We start from the raw sequence: 16,415 nt of genomic DNA on the forward strand, positions 1-16,415 counted from the left end.
ACTTACAAAGATTTAGTCCAATATAAGATATTTTAATTGATATTCTTTTAGAAAGGGAGTGGGTGGGGGAGGCATAATTTGGTTAATGGACGGTATACATTATTCAATTAATGTGAGGCTAGAAAAATTTCACACCATTTGAGTGAATATACACCTTTTCCCACCTTTTTGTCTCATTGCCTTTTGATTTTGATAAAAAAGAAACCATAATGTTACAGAGATCAATCAAACTTAGCTCATCTTTGACCAAAAATGAGCTCCAACTTGCCCTTTGTAACAGTATTACAGCATCCAAATGTTGAATATTGACTGTAAAGATCATTGAAATCAATAATGTAATCTTGTGATAGCATTCTAATCCTATATTGACTAGGTTACCAATACTTATTATAGATATTTATTTGTAATTATGTTATAAGTGATATTATTATAAATATCTTTATATTGCCAACCGCATTGAATTTAGAGGAAACTACACTTTATACCCACAAAAACCAAAATATTTACTCGCTTTTACCCATTTTGAAAATAGTTACAGTATTTACCTGCCCCACCTATATTAATTACCCGGCCTCCCTATCACTGTTTCTGTTTAAAATTTTCTTATATGTTCCCCTGTTTTTCTCCCTATTTTCTCTTTCTTCCTTTTACAACATTAATTCTCATATTCTTCCAATAAGCAATTCCTTTTATTCTTAAATTCTCTCTTCCATATATCATTAGCAAGAAAGTTAAGTAGGAAAAAGCTTTCAGTGAGTCTTATCCTTTATCCAATAGAGAAATATTACAAAGTAGTGGATCCAAATTTAGATCTGAAGAAAAAAAATTGGAACTTTATGTGTATGAGTTCAAACTTTTAGGTTTGAATCTTCAATAGATCGATCTTCATTAAGATGTTCAACCCAAGCTTTCCTTATGATTTTTGTGTGTATGAAGACCCACCATTGTTGAGCTTGAAGCTTCTAAAACGGAAATTTTATTTTGAAGATTTATTGTTTAATTTGATGTGGGTGCTATAAAATATTGCTTAAAGTACCTTCGTGTAGCTTCCCAAATCTGAATTTTTATGTGTGTTTGAAGATCCACCATTGTTGGCTTGAAGCTCAATTTTTGTTTTTGAAGATTTCTTATTTTATTCAAAGTGGGTGTTATTAAATATTGCACATAGTATCTTCTAGAAATTCATACTGAAATTTGATCATATTTGAAGTTGATTTGAGATGATTAAGATCGAATATTTTCACTGAAAATAGAAGAAGAACACAGTTACTTAATAGTATACTGCTACGGTATACAATATGTTGTAGGGGTATATAGCTATATTGTAACAATATAATGTATTGTATACTCAAATAGTACAAATATACCATTTTAGTATACAATTCATTTCAACTATATACCCTATTAGTATAGCTATATACTATATTGGTATCATATGCTAGTTGAATTATTTTTTGGTTGTGTTAGCTGTATTTAATTGGTACAATATTTGATGTTCTTTTAATAATAGTAATATAGTACAATATCTTGAAATACCTTATTATATTAATATGTGATACCCTATTTTTTTTCTCTTTATGCATGTGTGTTATGTAATAGTAGTATAGTTATATAGTTGCCGAAAATTAACTAGTAAAAAGGTATACTATGTTGGTATAGTTATATGCCATATTGGTATCATATGGTAGTTTGAACATTGTTTTGGTTGTTTTAACTGCATTTTAAGTGAATTGTATTATGAAATTATTTATATCAACATGAGTTGCAATAATGCTAGATTTTTTGTGTGCCGATGGACATAAATTATGTGTATTAATAGTTTTTATAGTTATAGGCAATTGTTGGAACGACCCCATACAACTATATACCCTCTTAGTATACGAAATGAACAAGTTGTTTTGTGAATATTTAGCTTGCAATACGAGCATGTAATTTTCTCATACTTTTATTGTGTCCTTTAATGTTTTGGTAGAGTAGTATAGTCGCAGATAGTTGTAGCAATATTCTAGAGTAATCATATGCTCCGTTGGTATACATATATACCATATTGGTATCACATGGTACTAGAAGTATTTTTCGCTACTTATACTTTTGTTCTATTTTTAAATATTTTATTATCATTTTTATTCTAACGAGTATATACGGAGATTTGGTTGTCGTAGATTATGTTTTCTTGCTCTATAACTGATTGTATTACTGCTAATGATAGAGTGTGTACTGATATTTATAGGGAAGGATATCAAGGTTTGCATGGCAATCACGTGTTGATTCTTAAAATCTAATTATGTAATTTATGGTGCTCAACAGCAGTCAATGTGATACTTAAAATATTAGATCAAGTGACAACTGATATTATTTCAGTTTAATAATTAAATTTAAAAAATGAGAAAGAAAAATAAAATAAAAGGTATATTGTACTAGTTATATTTTAAAAAATGTGAAAAATATTTACTAAATATTTCTTATTGTATAAAAAAACAATAATAAAAAATAATAAAAACGGTAAATAAAATTAGATTATGAAGAAAAAAGCAATATAAAAAAATTAAATAAGTTAGAAAAGGCAAAAAAAGAAAAAAAAAGAAGAAAACTAGAAAAAAGAAAAGCAGAAAAGAAAAGAAAAAAGAAAAAGAAGAAGAAAAGAAGCATAGAAATAAAAAAGAATTGAAGAATAAAGAAAAAATTCCCTACAAAAACTAGTATGGATAGAAAATGTAATTAGTTTATGGGTAGAAAAACAAATGGGTAGACAAGGGTAAATAGTTTTATTTTTGTGGGTAATTGTGTCAAAACCCCCTTGAATTTATACTCTATCAATAGTAGCAAGAATCTCTTATTCCGTTATAAAATATTAAAAGGTCATAGGATGGACATATTCTCTTAATTAGAATAGGAATTGTACCTCGCCAGCTGAGATATGACAAAGGAGAATCTAATCAAACTGCAATTTTGATATCTGGCAATCAAGTTGCCACTTCATCTCATGTTTGTAGAGCCGTCATTCCCCATTTAATTTAGATTAAGAAATGAAAATTATCATAGACTAGGGTCAAGTCAACTGCTAGTATGCAATTTATTTGTTGTCCACCACCATTATAGAAAGAGGACCTTAGTAGTGGATCACCTCGAATGAATTCTGCTATCTTATCTTTTTAGCTTTTTCAACTTCACAAACTTTATTCCTTTTCCCTTCTTTTTTTCAAAATAAGAAGAAAGCCGAGAAGAGCAACTAGGAATTCAAATGACAGGTAGAAGAGTAGCTTCATCATCAGGCCAAGAAAATAAAGTAGAGTCATAACATTTAAATTCAGAAAAACATTCAAACATTTGTTTTTCCTAACTTCAATTTCTTTTTCGCTACCAGATACACTATGAACTTAAAGAAGCAACTGAAAAGAAAATGTAGAAGAAAGGGTGGAACAGCTTGAGAGAGTATTAGGTTAACTGTAATATCAAAGAAGGTTTATGATGTTCAAAGTTTTAAAAAGTAACAACAACAACCCAGTGAGATCTCGCAAGTAAGGTCTGGGGAGGGTAATGTGTACGCAGACGTTAAGGCAAAGAGGTCGTTTTCAAAAGACCCTCAGAGGAAGAAAAATTTTAAAAAGCAAATTCAAAGAAATATGAAGTCAACATTGCGGGAAAATTTCTTTTTTCTAACTGGATCTTTCAATCATTAATACATAAAGCAAATGAAAACAGAGAGGGCACAATACAGTGGCCTACAACAAGGTGCTGTGACTCAACAATTAGAGATGACAGCAATACAAAAAACAGAGCCACCTGACAATTCAAGAGATCACAAGTAAATTTAATGAGACATACATGGACCTCCTACTATCTCCGAGACAAAGGAATATTAGGGAGATTACAAGGAGAACTGTGACCCGTAATATCGTTGGACCTACTGTTGATCACAAAATCGAACATGCCTTTTGGGCCTTCCCCTTCTTTTTCTTCTGCTTGGGTGGCTGGAGCACGACCTTAATAGCAGCATCAAAGACTGCTTTCACATTCTGCAACAAGGACATTTCAATCATACGCTTAACAAGAAGCATCTCAAAAGAACTTCAGGGCAAAGAATAAGATGCTCCACAGAAAACTTACCTGTTGTGTTTTTGAACTACATTCAATGTAAGCAGGTGCTCCAATCGTTTTCCTCAGCTCCTCACCCTAAAAATTGAAATAGGGGAAGTCAAAATAATAGCAAAAAGAGAGAGCAAGGTATAATATCCAGCAGAACATCAAAGGGAGGAAGGGTGCGGGTGATTCTTACCTGAGCAGTAGTAATTGGCACAGCACCAGGATGGTCTATGAAGAACTGCTTATCATCTCGAAGATCTGCGTCCAAAACAGGTGGAAAGTAGATAACACAACGTCAGAACATATGAGCAAAAGCAACAAGATACCCCAACTACTACCCACCAATCATTCACCAGCTCCACAGGATCAAATGCCCACCATTCTCTTTGGTTGCTCTTCGGCAGTTTACTTGAAACTTTATCAGTTACTAAGATCAGTTAGATCAATCAATCAAAAAACTACAACTTAATCCCTAATCCATCGGGTATCTCTGCTATATGAATCATCTAGATCCGTTCCACTGTACTAGGTTCATTTACGACTACAAACAATCAAAGCTCACTTAATCAAGCAAGTTAGGTCATAGGTTGCTGCAACATCCTTCTATTACCACGGCAATTTTCTCTCTGATTTAGTTCTTTTTACCACCCAGAATTGAACAACAAATAGTAAAGATTGAAGAGATAACTTGATCACCACCATGCGTAGATATATGAAACAAAACAAGATCAGATCATGTTTAATGGAATTCTCACCAAGTTTTGTTCCAACAAGCACTATTGGAACACCGGGGGCATAATGCTTCAACTCAGGAATCCACTGGAAACATATAAACAAAACAAACTTAATATTGGATAATCAGAAAACTCAGTAATGCAAACAAACAGAATCAGAAGCGCACCTTCTTGGAAACATTTTCATAGCTGGCTTTACTAATGAGAGAGAATGCCAAGATGAAAACATCAGCTCCACGGTAACTCAGAGGTCTTAACCTATTGTAATCCTCTTGTCCTGCAATCCGTATAAACTCATCAGGGTCAATAAATGTGGACAGCAAGTTTTTCATGGTAGAGATATATGCATCAAAATACATTAATATGTCATAGTAATCAGAAGCTCAGTAGCAAATGCATACTAAATGGCATCTCAAATATTTACCAGCTGTATCCCACAACCCTAGATTGACAGTACTCCCATTGACGACCACATTTGCACTGAAATTATCGAACACAGTAGGCACATAATCCTGTCAAATATTTCAATAACCATGGGAAAACGATTGATATCAGTCTCAGAATACAGAAAACATATGAAATCCTGATGATATGATAATACCACAACTTTCTCCAAAGACAACAATGATGTAAATGCAGCAGAGAGTGAATATTAATTGAAGCAATCCAAAAATCATCAAGTTAACGTTACAGAGCATTATATTCCTCAGTTTTCTCACATTTACAGCTAATTATCACCGCCAGACTGTAAAAGGGGCATGTAAACTTCGTAATAATGGAATAACTCAATATATAATTACAAAGGTGGCCTGAAGCAAACAAATGGTGGGAACCAAAAACTTTCTCCAAGAGAATAAAGAAGATGCAATTTTTATTAACATAACAATGATTTGTAATAAGGCATTAATTAGTATGCATTAAAAGGTGGCTTGAAGCAAACAAATTTGTGAACTCAGAACTCTCCAAGAGAACAAACAAGATAGAGTACCATTTTTATACACCATATAGAACCTAAATTACAAAATAAAGAAACCACAGCCCATTTCATTTTCATTACTCAATAAGAGGAAAAACTAGAAACCGCAATAATTTTACAATGGCTACCGTATAAATAGAAATGCTACTACTTTTTTTATCAATCTATTGGTAAAACAACAGCCACATTAAGGGAAAAGATGCAAAATGAAAAAAAAAAAAAGGACAAACCGTGGGAAAGGTGTTGCTGGTGTAAGAAATCAAGAGACACGTTTTTCCAACGGCACCATCACCTACCGTCACACATTTTATAAACCTCGAAGCACTCATTTTTCTTCTCAGATCTTCTTGAGAAGACCTGATTCCCAGAAAAAAATTAAAAACAAAAAAAGAAGATGGAAATGTGGTATGTGGGGAGAGCTACTTGTTTTTCTTTTTAGTCTCTGAAATTGCTTTCAGTGGCGTTGTACATATATAATGGCATGAAAACCCAGCAGAGAAAACCGAGACATGTCAAAATGCTGTTTCTTTTTTCTGTTGGCCAAACCCTAACCCTAATTCTACGAAGAGGGGGAATTCAGAGAGAAATGTAGAAGAGGGGAAAGGGGAAAGGGAGTAGGGTGGTGAAATGAAAATGAGAAAAAGGGGAGAAATGGTAAAAGAGAGAATGGGGAGAAATCGAAATTTGGGGATCCCAGATCTAGACAGAGAAAATTAGAGGTAGAGAGAGAGAAATGGGTCTTTTCTTTGTTATAAGTAGCCCTTTCTTTTAGCCGGGAAATAATGCCGTTGAAGTGTTCATTCAATTGGAGTATCATTTTGGCTATTTCTGCAAAATAGAGAGAGAAAAATAACAATGTTTAGTATAAAAGCATATTAATTTATTTACTATAATTAAATGACAAAGTAACATTAAAAAAAGTATACTACATTAACTGCTGTGAGGTGATAAGAATATATGCAAAAGACATTATAGCATGTATTTCAATTAAATTGGTGTAATTAGGTTTCTAAGTAATTCTTACATTCACATTAAAGTTGACTAAACAAGTTTAGATAATACTTAGGGACAACTTCAGCTCCATTGCTATAATATCAAATTTTGGATTTATGGCAAGTCTTTTCTGTCGTAAATTTACAAGGTGTATTAAATTTTAGCTGTCTTACTACCTTATCTCCATCGGATAAAAGTAAATGGAGTATACTATTTAAGAGTACTATAATTATCATTTTTTAATTAGAATAAAAGCAAAAAAAAAAAATATTCTTTGTGTTGCTAAATATTCTTTTTAGACTTTAGCTGGGCCATGATCGTTGTTTCCTCTTTTTTAAACGTTTGCCTCTTTCAATTTTCAAAATTGAGTGAAGTGTCTCTCACTTGAAAAATATGTCTAAACTAAAGTTTTTGTTTCTTAATTCTTACATAGCGAGGTGGGCCACGAAGGAAAAGTTCTACTATATTCTTAATTCTTACTGACCAACATGAATTCCTGAAATGAGGAAAAAACAGATCTCACCCTATACATCTTTTTAAACAAAATTACAATACATATTGAACAGTGTTATAGGTAATTACTATCGACTAGTTTAGTAGCCTTGTATCATAGTAGCAAGCTGGAAACTGTATTACCCAGCATTATGTAGCTAATATGGACTATATAAGATCTATTATATAATAAAACAAATCTTAGTTGGAAATTTATAGTTGGCCTCCAAACTACGTCAATGATTGGAGTCAGAAAGTACCTGAAAATCCAAAAATAATTATTGCAATATTATGAAATTGATTCGCACAACCTAACCATAGTTACTGGTAGAAATTGGAGTTCAGTGGCGTAAAATTTCGGAAAAGACATGCACCTATCTTTTCTTTTTTGTTCCTCCTTGGCTATTCTTCCATTAAAAAGGATTTGATATGAAAGTAACAAAAAATTATCTAAAATTTAGTAACTTCTTGTAGAATTATCATTTATATATTAGGTGGAATTTCAGAAAGCAGTGCATTAAGCAACAACTCTATATCTAAACATTTTTGAATTATCAAAACATGCTTATTAATGGCATATAGTTAAAAGTTGATGATTAACAGAAACAAATGACCAAATATTGATGTGTACAAATGATCTGATAAGAGATGTGGTGACGTGGGTGATAAAATGACGGAGTCGAAACTTTTTTTGTTTTTTTTTGGACAAAAAACACGTTTCTAATGCAAAAAAAAAAAGTATGTACTGCGTATTATTAAAACGCAAACAACATTTTTTTTTGCAGTTAAAGTAAAACGCAGTATAGTACTGCGTATTATTTAAAAAAATTTTTTTTTTACTAATTCGCAGTACTATACTGCGTTTTACTTAAACGCAATACAGTACTGTATTTCATTTAGGAATGCAGACAACATTTGTTTTTTTTACACTGAAACGTACTATTATACTGCGTTTTACTCTGATTTTTGGCCCCACCAATTAACTGACATACCAATAATTTAAATACATAAAACGTAGTATTGTACTGCGTTTTACATAGAAAAATTCTACGCCCCAAGCTCGGACTTGCCTTATTTAAAGGCGTTTCAATTTTATGAAAATCCATTCAATACTTTATTCAAACTTACGTTCATACTTCTCTCTTCTTCTTATCATTCATTTTTTTACAATGTCTGAAGTGCCAAAAATAAGGGTTTCACTATATTGAGGGGTGAGGTTGTGCTGGAGAATAACTCTATGAGGTATAGCTCACCTCCACAGTGTCATGTTAAATTGCCGCTTACTATGGAGTACGATAAATTGGTATCGTTGTTACGTAAAAAATGAGTGATAGGAGGCGTTCGGTTAACCTTAAAGTAACCGGTAGATTTTTGTATTCAGTGACTCCGCAGGGGTTTGCTTATTATTCTGAGTTTAACATCGAGGATGATGAAACTCTTAGAGATTTTTTGCGGAGTCCGAATAAATACAGGGAATTTATTGATAAAATTATTGGAAATGTACGTCAAGGTGGAAGACGTTCCCAATAATGAGGGCGTGCATAGTAGGGATAACCCCCAGTCATCGGGTGGTTATTCTGGAGCAGTTTTTGCCGGACAGATTGTTGATGAAAGAGCTTGCCTTGATTTAAACTTGTCACCATCGGCGAATGAGCAGCCACAAAATAATTTTTCGACTTTATATAATCAACAAGACGACTGGTAAACTTCAATTTTACTATGCTTTAGCGATGTTTATTTTATGTTTTAATTGAATTTGTATTAACACTCATATTATTCATAGGGGGTACTGTCCGGATATGAATTTTACAAGTTATGACCCCGCCCCTAGTTGGAATATGTGTAGTTCTGGAGTATTGGATCACGGTGGTCCATACGGGAGTCATCACCAACAAGAAAATATCCATCATGAAATGTCAAGACAGTACGACTTGTAAGTAAAGTGATATAGCTATATCTATAGTATTTATCTAGTTGGGTAACTTATGATTTTGTTCTTTTTGTGCAGTGAAAACGAGCTTCTTGAAGCTCCTGACCTCACACAGTTGTCCATAGACGACGTATTTACTCGTGATTTGGCAGATGCGCAGAGTCAAGAAGATGATAGTGATTATGACAACAATGTGGATGGGTTTGGGGATGACACACTTTTCCATAATGAGGGTGATGATGAGGAGGAAGTGAATGTTGAACCTGAGCTAACGAGGGAGCATGTTCCTCCACCTCCCGCTAGACCAAGAGTGTATGAGTCCCACGTGCTATTTCATGAGCGGAATATTCCCTACCTTGATAATTTGCAAGCATGCTGAACGTGGATTCCCTCACAAGAGATGATGATGAATTTCGGTCAACGATGTAGGATGAGTCTAGACTAGCTGTTCTAACAAAGGGCATGTATTTCCCCAATAAAGCTCGCCTAATTAGGGCTGTAAAAATTTATAGTATAAGAGAGTGTCGTGAGATAACGGTAAGTGAGTCAACTATGGAGAAATACAAGGTTGTATACCGTAGAGACTTTATAGGTTGTCACTGGATGTTGCGTGCCACCAAGCAAAAATTAGGTTTGTGGAAAGTGGGTAAATTTATTAGCGAGCATAGATGTGAAATGGACACATACAATGAAAATCACTTCAACTTGGATGTGGACTTGATTTTTCTTGTCTTGATTCCATATTTGGAAGTGTCCATTAGGTTCAAGATTAAAGAGTGTATTACAGTCGTCCACCAGGAGTATGGTTGTACTATAACCAAAAGAAAGTCATATCTCGGTCGCAAACGTGCCTTTGAACTTATTTATGGCGACTAGGATAAGTCTTTTTCAAATCTGCCCAGGTACATGGCTGCACTGCAACACTTTAACCCTGGGACTGTTGTTGAATGGAGGCGTGAGCGGAGTCCGGACAGACCCGAATATATTTTCAACTATGTGTTCTGGTTATTTAAACCAGCAATTGATGGTTTTGTGCATTGTCGTCCTGTTATTTCCATAGATGGTACTCATGTCTATGGAAAGTATGATATTAAGCTTTTGATTGCAGTTGCAGTAGATGCCAACGGGCAAATATTTCCACTAGCTTTTGCCATATGTGCCAACGAAAGCAAAGAGACGTGGACGCTTTTTTGAACCACTTGAAGTAGCACGTTGTCAAACAGCGTTCAAGTATTTGTTTAATATCTGATCGGCATGGTGGTATTTTAAGTTCTGTACGTCACTTGCCTGAATGACAGGAACCATATGCATACCACCGTTACTGTGTGCGTCACCTAAAGGCCAATTTCTAGAAGAAATATCCTGACAAGGCCTTGCAGGACTTAATGTGGATGGATGCAACTGAGCACCAGCAGTGCAAATTCACGAGGCACATGGAAGCGATCCGGTAGTTAGAACCACGAGCCTATACTTGGTTGATGGGGCATGAGCTTCATATGTGGACATTGCATGTTGATGGTAGCAGACGATGGGGAGCCCTCACTACAAACGTGCCGGAGTCATTCAACGGCTTATTGAAGTCTGCCCGTGGACTGTCTGTCACTGCCATGGTCCGCATGACATTCAAACAGAGCGCGGAGAGGTTTGTTGAAAGGCATGCAGCTGCATCAACATTGATAGACATGGGTGTTCAATTTATGCCAATACCCATGAGAAGATTTAAAAGGTCCAGGAGGCGAGCATAGTGGCATTCATTTCTTCAGTACGATCATGAACGGGGTGTTTTTGAAGTTAAGACTGCTATCCGCGGACACCGTGGGAATAATCTACAGATGGTGAATGAAAATAGAAGGTTATGTTCATGTGAAAAATGGATCATCTACCACATGTCATGCGCACATGCGTTGAAGTGTTTTCAACAAGTTGTATATGGGGCAACAAACTATATTTATAGGCAATATAGTGTTGCTGCATACGTAGACACGTATAGTGGGAAGTTGCAGCCATTAGGTGCTGAGCATTATTGGCCGCCGGAAACTTTTAAGATGGTATGTAACAAGGACTATTTGCGCAAGCTGCAAGTGCAAAAGAGAACGCGTATACAGAACCAAATGGATATTGGTGACACCGTTTATGTACGTAAATGTGGCATATGTTCGCAAACAGGACACGGCCGTCGTAAATGTTCTTCAGGTGGTGTGCGTGGCGGTGGTAATCCGGCTCCTGGTGCAAGTTCATCGAATGTACCCAACTATCAAGGATACCCCTAGTCTTTTGTTTTGGTATTGTTTTTTGTAATACGTGTTTGTACTTGTGTATGTTGCAATATATATCAAATAAAATTATGTTCCACAATCTGGAATGAGTGAAGAAAAAGCTGTTTAATTATAGGAAAATGTAATATGTAAAGCATGGTTTGATAGTTTCATATAACAACACAAGCACCTAAACTTAACTTTCACTTCAATGAAAATAAAATTTAGGACACATACATGCCAATACATGCCACTTCAATACATGCCATACATGCCACTTCAAATAAAATAAAACATTACTACAACACAAACACAAACATAACAGGCCAACATAATAAAAATACATGAAATATGAAAAATACACTAAACATATACACGCCAATGTTTAGTCCCGGTTGCCATTTATTCTCCATTCCAACTACTTAAATCGTTCTTCCATTTGTTCTTTTTCTTCTTCTACCTCTTTCAGTTTCGCCTTCACCTCCGCAAGTTCCCGTTTATATTTTTTTGTACGTTCCTTTTGTGCTTCACAATTCCATTGTGCTTTCCATTTTTCTTCTCCCACCTCCTTCAGTTTCGCCCTCATTTCTACAATAATTCTATCGCTTTCTCTTTGTGTTTCCGGTTGGCATAAACACATATTATGAAGAAACTGCAGTTGTTCTCTGTAGCATTCCTGATAACATGGTTCATCAACCCATTCCTCAAAATCACAAATAGGTTTGTCGGGAACCTTGTATAACTGGTTCATACAGCACCAGTAGCGGCGTCCAACTTCACCACCGTCCCAACAATTTTGCATCGAGCATTCTTTTCCACAGTTGCACTTTGGTGGACGAAGAGGTTGAGCCATTTAATGAAATATTTGCTTTTAGTAAAAAAAAACCTTACTTTTAATAAATATTTGCTTTTACTAATTTTTGAGCACACAAAATAACTACAATGAGGCCGTTATTTATAGGCGAGACAAAATACATAAAGCGTGGTATAGTACTGCATTTTATGGAGTTGTCTTGTCGTTCTGAAAAAGATAAAAACCATGTGAAAAAGCTGCTTTATTGCAGAAAAATTTAATATATAAAGCGAGGTATAGTACTGCATTTTATGGAGTTGTCTTATCGTTCTGAAAAAGATAAAAATCATGTGAAAAAGATGCTTTATTGCAGAAAAATTTAATATATAAAGCGTGGTATAGTACTGCATTTTATGGTTTAAGTTATCCTTTGTGCAGTGATGGTTTTAGTTCTACTATTTATTTTTGTGTTATGTTTGCAATGTTTGTGTTTCTTGTATACTGTTTAAGTAAAATTGTTGTTCAAATGCAATTAAAATAAAAATGTTGTTAAAAGATAGTTGTTACCATTATTTACATAATGCACTATTTACAAAAAGTAAAAACATAAGTAAATCAGTGAGTCCCGCAGCCTGTGTGCTTCAGTGCTGCTGCTGGCCTAAGTCGCATCCCCTGCCGCCTGGGTACACTATCTGGATCATCATCATCAAGCCGCCTTTTTATGTGAGGATGTGCAGCAGCATCGACACCACAGTTGGCAGGATCAGAAGAATATGTCGTCAAGCAGTCAGCAACCTACAAAACAAGTAGTAATCTTAGCATGTGAAAAAGTATATTTGTATTGTACGTGTTGAGTCAAAAAACATTTTCTCAACGTGGTCTCGTCGGCCGCCTGAGTATATGCATCTGTGGTGTCCTCATCAAAGCATGTAGTGGCCTCAAAGATGGGCTGGGACAAAACCTACATAAGAAAGTTAAAAATTAATTAATGTCAGCTCATTAAGGAAAATAAAACAAATTGAGATTTTAAAGTAATACAAACATACTTGCGCCTGTGGTAGATCAGCATCAACCGCCGGGGATGAGGCATAACTCAACCTGTGCCCGCCATCCACGTCCCGGATGGGCCGATCCTCAACTGCAGTAGATGGGCATGTAAAGTACTGGTCTACATCCCCGTCGAATGTACCCGTGATCGACAATGCTCCTGACGGGGTGACCTTCGATGCTGGCAGAGATAACTGAAGGTTGTACGAAGGCATGCTGCTGGAAGGCTCATCTACCCGAGGTATATAACCTGGATGATCATCTCCAAGCACCTCAACTTCAAAGTCCTCATCATGTCCCTCAACAGGTGGGTCGACAGGTGCCTCAACGCCCCCTTGCTGGGGACCACCTCCTCACCGTCCTCCGCAACCCCCGTGACCCTGTGGGTCACCCCTGCCTAGTGGGGCACCTCTCCCTTGTGCCCTACCTCTGCCTCGTGGGACACCCCTACCCCGATGGTAGTCCTCTGGCGCCGCATACTGAGCCTCGTGGTCCAACCTCGCGGTATCTCTCGCCTGAAACAGGGTCCGACGGTCCAACTGTGCCACCGGCCGGCCATAGTCAACGACTGCAGAGATGTCGGTATGCTGCTGCATCTCCTGTCCCAACTGGTAGAGGTGATGATGCCCAATAGCATGTGAAACATTTAAAATATTAATTAAATAATGCTATATCACAATTATACGATATTAATAAACCAAAAAATATACCAGTGCCTCGTGCCTCCCGACGTATGGTCTGTAGTGCTCGCCAAGTACATGAATGGGGTTCCCGATAATCAGTTGGGTGTGACAGCGGTACCATGACGCATACAGATGAATAGTGGCCTCCTGGGTAAATGTAGGTGCTGGCGGAATACGGTCAGCTCGCTCCTCCCAAATATGGACCTGCTGCTCTAGCCATCCTATATATATATCGTCCAGCCTGGCCCGGTCATCCCGCTGATAGTGTGTAGCCACCCATCCAGGCTCCCCCGGTATAGGCTAGGGACGGTGAAACTGGCGAAGCACATGCTCTGTGGCATGATACTCAACCATATCGAAGAAGATCATCGGGACGAAGGTGCTCCAAAGCAGTCGATCGACTGAGCAATAAACGGGCAGCTGAGCTAGCAACTCATCGCTGTAAGGAGTCCAGATGAACTACCAAATAATAACATAAAAGTGAGTATGCGCAACACAACTCAATTTAAAACAAGTAAGTGTAGGTACATATTTACCTGTCCGTCCACCAGCATATCTAGCACATCCCTGACAAGTGGGAGATTATGATGAACATCGGTCCCTCAGTAGTTCCCACGCCGGAGAATCCACCTAGAAGCTAGAGGGAGAAACGGATAAGCCTCACCGGACGCAAGTGGTGGTAGAGGTGGCTGCAACGGCATGATCCACTGCCAGGCCCAAACCTAAGATAAAAGATTGATGTAAAATTTATGAGTCATTTCGACCATATAGAATTCGGAATAATGAATAGAGTATTCGAAAATGTTGTCACCTGTAGGAGGGGCAGAAAATCACATATGTCCATTGCTAGGCCCATGCTCGACCGGCCCATGCTCCTATACATGTATGCGAGAACAGCAGCACCTCAGCTGTACTGTGGTAAATCATCCAGCTACTGAAGATGATGGAGAAAACGCATACTCAAGAGACTCCCCGAAGTGTTCGGGAACAAGACACACCCGAAAAACAGGAGCAGCGCCAACCACGTGTACCTCTCAATATGGAGATCCTCCGTCTCACCGGTAATGTCTGGGTGCAAAACAACCATATTATCTTTGATGACTGACAAAGCAACGCGACTGCCCCCAGCGTCGCCCTGAGGTCTATAACCAGTAAACTGCCCCATCATATCCAAAAATTGTGCACGCGTCATGGATCTAATGTACTGGGGCAGTGCCACGGCCCTTCCATCTACGCGCAGCCCGTACAAAACCGGAACATCCTCCATCGTGATGGTGGCCTCTCTAGTGGGAAAGTGAAAAGTGTGTGTCTACGGTCTCCACCGCTCTACCAAGGCCGTGATGAGAGACCAATCAAGCTGCATCCGTCCAAGCTCAAAAATCGTATAGAAGCCCGTAGCCTGTAGGCGCGCGACTACGCGGGCATGGAAATGATGCTCTACGATGAACTCCCACAAATCGTCGGGTCTCCAAGGGTGGAGAGCCTGCATCGATAGCTATCCCTCCCATACAAAGGAGGACCTATGGTCGCCCTGCAACACTAGCAGCTGATCCTTGGCAGGTCCAGGATGCGCAGGCGGAGGAAAGTCCCTGTCGTCTACTATAATTTAAACAAAATTAATTGTGTGTGTTAGTTTAAGGAATTAAATAATTAATTATGTTTAATATTGGACTGAATAATTATGTATGGGTTCCAGGCTCGATATTTGAGGCCCGGTAGCACCAAGTTATCCTTAATTATTATGCGTGTCAATTTCAACATTTTTAGAATTTTGTTAGTCTTAATAAATTAAATAATTAATTATGTTTAAAATTGGACTGAATAATTATGTTTGGGTTCCAGGCTTGATTTTTGAGGCTCGGTAGTACCGAGTTATTTTTAATTATTATGCGTGTCAATTTCAACATTTTTAGAATTTTGCTAGTTTAAGGAATTAAATTAAAAATTATTGAATTGGACTGAATAATTATGTATGGGTTTCAGGCTCGATATTTGAGGCCCGGTAGCACCGAGTTATTTTTAATTATTATGCGTGTCAATTTCAACATTTTTAGAATTTTGCTAGTTTAAGGAATTAAATTAAAATTATTGAATTGGACTGAATAATTATGTATGAGTTCCAGGCTCGATATTTGAGGCCCGGTAGCACCAAGTTATCCTTAATTATTATGTGTGTCAATTTCAACATTTTTAGAATTTTGTTAGCTTAATAAATTAAATAATTAATTATGTTTAATATTGGACTGAATAATTATGTATGGGTTCCAAGCTCGATATTTGAGGTCCGGTAGCACCAAGTTATCCTTAATTATTATGTGTGTCAATTTTAACATTTTTAGAATTTTGTTAGCTTAATAAATTAAATAATTAATTATGTTTAATATTGGACTGAATAATTATGTATGGGTTCCAGGCTCGATATTTGAGGC

At 36.7% G+C, this 16,415-nt stretch overlaps 1 protein-coding gene across 1 annotated transcript; it reads right to left on the reverse strand.

Moving 5' to 3' along the window:
• Window positions 1–3,635: 3,635 nt before the first annotated feature.
• Window positions 3,636–6,582, reverse strand: LOC104243970 (rac-like GTP-binding protein RHO1). The gene is made up of 7 exons (XM_009799258.2): window positions 6,024–6,582; window positions 5,242–5,329; window positions 4,985–5,094; window positions 4,839–4,902; window positions 4,277–4,341; window positions 4,108–4,173; window positions 3,636–4,016 (listed from the first exon to the last, which is right to left on the reverse strand). Exons 1-7 carry the CDS (start codon window positions 6,120–6,122, stop codon window positions 3,915–3,917), a joined length of 594 nt encoding a protein of 197 aa, XP_009797560.1. The 5' UTR covers window positions 6,123–6,582; the 3' UTR covers window positions 3,636–3,914.
• Window positions 6,583–16,415: the final 9,833 nt, after the last annotated feature.

This window comes from Nicotiana sylvestris, chromosome 2 (assembly GCF_000393655.2).
Source record: "Nicotiana sylvestris chromosome 2, ASM39365v2, whole genome shotgun sequence".
Lineage (NCBI taxonomy): Eukaryota > Viridiplantae > Streptophyta > Magnoliopsida > Solanales > Solanaceae > Nicotiana > Nicotiana sylvestris.